The sequence below is a fragment of the Aristolochia californica genome, unplaced genomic scaffold, assembly GCF_029961685.1.
Source record: "Aristolochia californica isolate CCGP_79_NKW_82.1479 unplaced genomic scaffold, dmAriCali1.0.hap1 SCAF_11, whole genome shotgun sequence".
In the NCBI taxonomy this organism is placed as follows: Eukaryota; Viridiplantae; Streptophyta; class Magnoliopsida; order Piperales; family Aristolochiaceae; genus Aristolochia; species Aristolochia californica.
The window spans coordinates 7,732,460-7,740,294 of NW_027181782.1; the positions used below are offsets into that span (position 1 = coordinate 7,732,460).

General features: G+C 36.2%; 1 protein-coding gene across 1 annotated transcript; it reads left to right on the forward strand.

Moving 5' to 3' along the window:
- Positions 1 to 710: 710 nt before the first annotated feature.
- On the forward strand, positions 711 to 2,883 carry LOC137944387 (anaerobic nitrite reductase Glb1-2-like). Its single transcript, XM_068790060.1, has 8 exons — positions 711 to 1,028; positions 1,112 to 1,226; positions 1,305 to 1,421; positions 1,502 to 1,663; positions 1,995 to 2,122; positions 2,214 to 2,328; positions 2,423 to 2,539; positions 2,609 to 2,883. The coding sequence occupies exons 1-8, from the start codon at positions 934 to 936 to the stop codon at positions 2,786 to 2,788; spliced, it is 1,029 nt and encodes a 342-aa protein (XP_068646161.1). The 5' UTR covers positions 711 to 933; the 3' UTR covers positions 2,789 to 2,883.
- Positions 2,884 to 7,835: the final 4,952 nt, after the last annotated feature.

The following is a 7,835-nucleotide window of genomic DNA, read 5'->3' on the forward strand; positions in this document are numbered from 1 at the left end:
CTTATACATATTTCTACCACAACTCCGATATATTTGTCTACTATTTGACACGATGTGACTCGGTAAATATTTTTCTTTGGCTAGATTATTATTTTGAAGAATTAATAGATTATTCCTTGGTCAACATATTATTTGGTATAGATATTTATATTAGATTATTTTATGGGTTAATTCTATAAAATTTATTATTTTAATTCGTGTTATATGTGTTAAAAGATGATCATGTTACATTACAACTACTGGTATTATGTCTTTTTGGACAAGATATTATTATTGAAGAAACTGGTATTATGTCTTTTTGGACAAGATATTATTATTGAAGAAGAGATGACCTCCTTTTCTCGTACCATAATTTATTTAACTCTAAAAAAATCACTATTGGGATACCATTATAAATAAACCCGAGATACCTCTCCCCCCTCCCTGTAATTTTTATTAGTCATTATCACGTCGAAGAATACAGTGGATACTTCAAAGCAATCGCAACGCCGAGCACAAAGTTGTGGACAAATTTGATAGTTAATGAGATATCGGATTTGACAAAAGAACGTGGAGTCATGGTGGCGGCAGCCTATGAGCCCACCATCGCAGAACTTTCAATTTTCTAGTCGTATCTAAACCAGTGCCCACCGCAAGCCTCCATGATTTATCAGTTTATTATATTTTAAGCATTAACATATTCCTTCCAAGCCAGAGTTGCACGCTGGAATTCCTTCTCCTCATCAGCAACACACGACGCATAAGCCAAACCAGGCGGAAACCGACGACAAAAACTCTCAATTTTCGAGTCGTGTCAGAACCGGTGCCCACCGCAAAGACGATTTTCTATGCGTGCGCAATCCCACGAACTGCTCGTGATGCGTTGACGGCGAACATATAAGAGGAGAAAGATGACCGAAGAATCAAGCAAAGGAGTCCAGAAAAGAGTTGGCAATGGCATTCACGGAGCAGCAGGAGGCTCTAGTGAAGGAGTCATGGGAGATTATGAAGCTCAATATCCCGGATCTGAGTCTCAAATTCTTCTCTACGTAAGATCTGTCTTCTCCCCTTTTGGTTTATCTTCCTCCAATTTTATCAGGAACCTTTTCGTTAACATGTTTTGCTGTTTCAGGATACTAGAAATAGCTCCTGCTGCGAGAGGCATGTTTTCGTTTCTGAAAGATTCTGATGAAATACCTCAGAACAACCCCAGGCTGAAAGCGCACGCTGTTAAAGTGTTTAAGATGGTAAAGATAATCTAATCTATCTGATCTAATATAAATATCTCCTGAAATCAGTTTTTTCTGAGACGCTAGGTTTTGCAGACCTGTGAATCGGCAGTTCAACTGCGAGAGAAGGGTGAGGTTGTGGTGGCAGAGACTACCTTAAGGAACCTGGGATCTGTTCATGTTAAGAAGGGTGTGATCGATGCTCACTTTGAGGTATTTGAAGAAGAGGGGTATTTTTGACCTTATTTCATGGCTTGCTTGTTCCTGACGAATGAATGCCCTTTGAGCTTCAGGTGGTCAAGCAAGCCTTATTGAGGACAATTAAGGACGCGATGGGGGCAAAATGGAGTGATGAGATGGGTAGTGCGTGGGGAGAAGCCTACGATCAGTTGGCAGTAGCCATTAAAGCTCAGATGAAAGAAGCAGCAGCAGCTGAAACACCCCAATTGAAGAAGGTGATTTCTCATCTCTGGACGCTTTCAATAACATATCAAAACACGGTAGTTTGAACGGTATTTGAATTTCGACACTCAAACAGTGTCCATTGTCAATTTCTGCTCAAAACCCGAACATCTGTCACATAAAAATATTTTGTACACAGATTGACATTACATTACGTTTCTGGATTCACGAAATTTCACTCAATTGTAATTTAGAAATAATTTTTTATGCATCTTATTTATTATTATTATTTTTTAATAATTTTTTTTTGTTGAAAATAACTGTTTCTCAGCGATTTTATTGTGTTAATAGCGTTTATTGAATGCACACAATGGCGTGCTGCAGGAAGAAGCTAGCACTGGCAAAACAGAGTCGTCAATGGCTTTCACGGAGGAGCAAGAAGGTTTAGTTAAGGAATCATGGGAAATCCTGAAGCTGGACATTCCAGAGATCAGCCTCAAATTCTTCACCACGTGAGTCTTTACACACAGACTATCGCTTGCTTCGATTTTTTAGCTTTTCAAATCATTGATGGGATTTCTGTCTGCCACTCATTTCTCTCAGGATCTTAGAGATAGCCCCGGCTGCCAAAGCCATGTTCTCTTTCCTCAAAGATTCAGACGAAATCCCCCAGAACAACCCCAGGCTCAAGGCTCATGCCGTGAAAGTCTTCAAGATGGTAAAAAATTAGACGAACCAACTTTTTTATTTTATTTTCCCTCCTCTTTTACAGTCGATTTTTTTTTATTCTAATTTGAACAAACATTTGCCAGACTTGTGAATCAGCCGTTCAACTCCGGGAGAAGGGTCAAGTTGTCGTCGCGGAGGCCACTTTAAAGTATCTGGGATCTGTTCATCTCAAAAAGGGTGTCATTGATCCTCATTTTGAGGTATTTAAGCTCTTTAAAATTTGAAGATTTTCCGTACCTGCCATTGCTAAACCTATATGGGATTTACAGGTGGTAAAGGAAGCTCTGCTCAGGACCATTAAGGAAGCAGTAGGGGATAAGTGGAGTGAAAAGATGGGAAATGCGTGGGGAGAAGCTTACGATCAGCTGGCTGCCGCCATTAAAGCTGAAATGAAAGAGGAAGCAGAAGTGGTTGTTGCTGCAGCTCAACTCCAGCAACTGCTATTGTAATTGATGCGAAAGTGATTTTGTTTGGAACTTAACAGTTAGGCTGATTGTTGGGTAATTTAAATTGAATAAGAGAACGACACTGCGTTTATCCTGCTTTAGTACAACACACCTTATATTAAACTGATAATATATAAATTTATGATCTTTTTTAAATAATAAGATTTAATGTCATAAGGAAAAAACTTAAAAAGGTTTTTGTTTTCTTATACCCTAGAAGAGTTACAAAAATCTATTAGACTATTAGTAAGCTTAAAAAAGTTTAAGGTTTTTTTTTTGAAGAGGAGAGAGAAACTACTTTTAAAAAGTTATTTCTTACTTAAATACCCTAAGATAAGTTACAAAATTCTACTTGTTTATTTGAGAACACATGTGACTTTTATGGGCTTACAGAGTATTGAACTACAAAATTTGGGTTGGGTCAGGTATAGGAGTGGCATCGAGCCGAGTCAAACCTGAACTTGCCTATGTTCAAGTCGAGCTTGATTTAAATATTTCAAACTCGAACTCGAGCCGAGTCCAGCTCAGCCTCGATCCTAAAATTGTTATCAAGCTCGAGCCTAATAATTTTAACCGAGTTCGAGCTGAACACGAGCTTCAACATTTATTTAAATTTTTTAAAAAAATACATGTTTCGAGTTTGAACTCCAATATACATTTAAAACTTTTCAATAAATATATGTCAAATAAATTATATAAAAAATGATGCATATATTTTACATAGAATTAGGCATGACCTCTACATAAAATTGGGCATGACCTCTACTTAAAATTGGACATAAGGGTGGCATCGAATCCAGCTAAGTCTGAACCTTCATATGTTCGAGCTGAGCTTAATTTAAATATTTTGAACTTGAGCTTGAACCGACCCTAGCCTCGAGCCTAAAAATTTAATTGAGCTTGAACCGAGCAGCGGTGAAGGCGGCCATAGCAGCAGAAGGGAGAGGCTCGGTGGTGACCCCCCCCCCCCTCCCTGGTCGCTCTAGCTCCCACTCCCGATTCTCGAGCCCGTTATCGAGCCAACTTGTGAGCTTTCGAACCGAACCATGGTTCGGTCGAGTTCGGTTTGTTAACTCTAACAGGCCTTATCTGGATCTTGAACTCGGTTCGAGATCCAGATAAATTGAACTGAGCCGGAATCGAGTTGAGCTCGAGCCGCTCACGAACCCGCTTGGTTCGATGCCATCCCTAGTTGGGTATACAATTTTTAGATTTCAACTTATATGTTTTTATTTACAGATCGGTAGAGTTAGGGTTTTGTTTATGACATATCACCATACTTATCTATATTAAGTGTGGACAATATTTTTGACCATCATACTTATGCAATTCATTTGGACTTGGACAAAAAAAAAATTATAATATTAAGTTGTTTCTTGATTAGGAGATTATACTCAAAGATATTTAATTTGGTATATAACTTGCTATGTAAGCTCTCACCTCAAATTTCTTGTCGATGCTTGGTTTGTTTCATTTTGCAACAGAACCCTTGTCAATTCCCATAAGGATAATATATCTTTACAAAGAGCTTCAATTAACTTAAAACTTATTGCATCCAAAACTAGACTTGAATAAAGTATCACTTTACCATATAAATTATTATTCTTCTAAAGTAGATAATCTGATAGATTTCTAGCTCTGGTAATTGCTGAGATAGAGGTCCTAGAGAAGGAATACTATGATACCAATTGGTAGAATCCCTTTGGCACATGTCATATGTTTTCTTAAAAGTGCATGAAAGAGTTGAAAGATAAAGGTTAAGAGGATTTGAATAAGATAGAAGGGAAGAGAAAGTAGATGGACAAAGGGAGATTGAGAGAGAGCTAGTTGGAAATAAGAGAAGAAGAGAGGAGAAAAGAGAAGAGTGGTGGTAAGGCACGAGTTGGAGAGAGAGGAGAAATAAAAAATAAAAAATAAACTAAATATTTTAGGTGATTTATTCCTTTACCCTTGCCTAATCGGTTAACATCTTTCAAATACATTCAAAATGAAAGACTCCTACTTTAACTACGACTTAAATAACACCTTGTCTGGACTGTAGAATTTTTTAACTTTAGAAATTACATTAGACAAGAAATAAATCTAAGTGGGAAACTAGGACTCCTAAAAAGAAATACATTAGACAAGAAACTACATCAAAATAGGAAGCTAGGACTCCAATAAAGAAACTAACTTTATTGTAAACATGGTTTTCTAAATTAGGATTCTTCTTTGACTAACTTTTGGATTTTAAAATAAAAAAACCAAAATACCCCTGGAGGCTCTATTAGACCTATTATAGAATCACATTGATCTCCATTGTCTTGATGATGACAAACTGGGAAGCTTAAAGTGTGCTACTAACGGTGTTATCTGTGTAGTTAGACGCATTTTTTCCAACATGAATATTATGAGGTCCAGGGCAAAAGCTAAAGATATACAAATGCTGAATCAAATTGCCAAGTCAAGACCCAACACAAAATGATATTGAAGATTATTCTTGAGAAGAAGAACTTAAAAAAAGAAGATAAACAAAGAATTGAAGAGTAGAGTTAAGTCGTATAGAGCATCTCAAGAATTCTATCATGTAAGTAGATAGCCACCAAACTTCGATTGTTTAAGCACATATATGGTATAATGCTTTAGGGCACAATGTTTTTTCAAAATCATGTTTAGCCGATGCATACATATGACTAAAACTTGCTAGGATACTTGCCTTCATAACATGTTTTATCGATGCATGTCTAACCTTTAAACATGTTAGTTACACTTAGGAATAAAATTTTTAATGCTATAATGTCAATTATAGAAAAGTGGCTTTGGATTGATCAATCAACCAGAATATTCCATGTGGATTGATTGAACATACATGTCCAAGAATGCAAAATTTGTAAAGCATAACTGATCACCCTGTTGGACCAATCGGTCAAGTAGAATCCTGCCAGTAAGGGACTTAATGCATGATCGATGGTTGCCTAGACATTGATCTATCATACATGTGATCAATCAATCAGTGTACACTGATTGGTCAACTTAACTTGTCAGGCCCAATAGTAAAATATTGATTGATCATCAATTAATAAGCCATTTTTTATAAAAATATAACCATTACACTCGATTGATCGATCATTCACTTACATTGATCGATTAATGAGATGTCAATTTTTTGTAAACGGGCAAATAACGACTAGTTTGGATTGGGGAACTTACAATTACCCCTCCAAACATCCTAAGGAAGTTGACTTGTGCCTATATTCGAATATCCAAACTCTAAAAATTGATTTGAGTCTCACTTCCTCATTTTTAACCATTAGAGGAGAAATTCCAAAAACTGCCCAAACTTTTGTTCTCACTTCAATCTTCATAGGCATCTCAATTTCTACCAAGCCCCCTACACATTCTGCTTCGTGCTTAAATTTTGTAGACTTGGATATCACTTAAAGAAAAGATAATTTCTCCAAAACAATTTGTAAGTTTGTATATTTTTCCTTTTTCTTTGGAAATTCGTAAAGGTTGTCTAAGACCTTAAGTCTAGAAAGGAAAAGGCCCACTAGAGCTAGAATCTAATTGTAATATCTTGGGAGAGATTGAAATCATGTAATATATTATTACACGTGGCTTAAAGAGAGCCAAAATCTCTTTTGTATTTTCCCAGCTATTAGAGCAAGATTGTGTTATTTTTCCAAGGGTTCTTGGGTGGTGACTACCATTAGGGAAATGTTGATAAAAAAAATCTATGTTCCTTTTTATGGTTGTGTAGTTAACGTTACAACTTATGTTTAATTCCATGATTCGAACGATGAATAACTAAGACTACTAATATTTTTTATTATAAAATATCAATTCACCCCCCTCTTGAGAAGCCAAGTGGGCCAACAATTAGTATTAGAGTAGGCACCCTTTGAAATCAAAACCTATTTTATTCTCATAACTCTGATTTCAAATGGCATCTCAAGTAAAAATTACGTTTCAAGAGGGTCATGATCCCTTTTTCGCTCCCATGCTCATTACTTCACAATACAAATGGTAGAGATTAAGAATGGATTTTTTCTTATAGTCTATTGGATTTTGATTATGAGAAGACATCCTTAGTCAACCCTTCATCCCATCCCAAAACATTAAAGGAAGGAATATTTCTAAAAAAATATATGATTGGGATGACTTAGACATTGGAAAATATAGTGGTAATGCTAAGGCTTTGGAACTCATTCTTAGTTAATTAGATGATGAAATAGTTGATTCTTATCTTATAAATAAGCTAAGGATTTTTGGAATAAATTAGAATATGATTTTCTAGGAACAAAGAATATTGCTATTCACATTTAGAGTACTTCTAGTGAAAAACATATAAATTGAGGATTGTATGTACTTATGTTTGTAGAATTTAAAATCCCATGAGAAGAACTTTAGATCAACGAGGAAGAAGAAGAAGAAGAAGAGAGAAAGGAGAGGAGAAGAAGAACGTAGAAGGAGAGAGTTTGGATTACGGGAAGAAGGGTTTGTGTCAAATAAGAAAGAGGAGGGCAGGACAAATTTGTGGAAGGAGATGAGAGGGCTTCAATGCTCTAGCTCTTAGCCAATGACTTTATTTATAGTTTTACAATGCCCTTAGGGCTATAACTTGATAAAACAAAAGACACAAAAGGAACACATATTTACACCTCTATGCCATCTTTATGGAAAGTACCATATTTTACACATATGCCACTCCTTTGACGTATGGGCTTCTTGTCTTGAGCTTGTGGGATTGAGCCCATCTTCCAACACTCCCCCTCAAGCTAGAGGAGAAAATACATCATAAATACTCAGCTTGCCACATATAAAAGATAGGATTTTAGATGTAACGGGTTTAGTGAGAATATCAACTACTTGCTCTTGAGATGAAACATGTTTGAGGGAGATTATTCCTGCTTGAAACTTCTCCCGTATAAAGTGACAATCCACCTCAATATGTTTAGTTCTTTAATGGAAGACTGGATTTGAAGTAATATGAATGGATACTTGGTTATCACAATGCAGACCCATGGAACCTTTTTTATAAGGGTCCTAATCCATAAAAGTTCACTAATTG

Excerpts from the sequence above, each read along its gene's own strand:
- LOC137944387 (XM_068790060.1), top strand. The coding sequence starts at position 934 with ATGGCATTCACGGAGCAGCAGGAGGCTCTAGTGAAGGAGTCATGGGAG. Across the intron at positions 1,422-1,501 it reads TGATCGATGCTCACTTTGAG|GTGGTCAAGCAAGCCTTATT; the intron begins GTATTTGAAGAA and ends TTTGAGCTTCAG. Across the intron at positions 2,123-2,213 it reads AGCCTCAAATTCTTCACCAC|GATCTTAGAGATAGCCCCGG; the intron begins GTGAGTCTTTAC and ends CATTTCTCTCAG.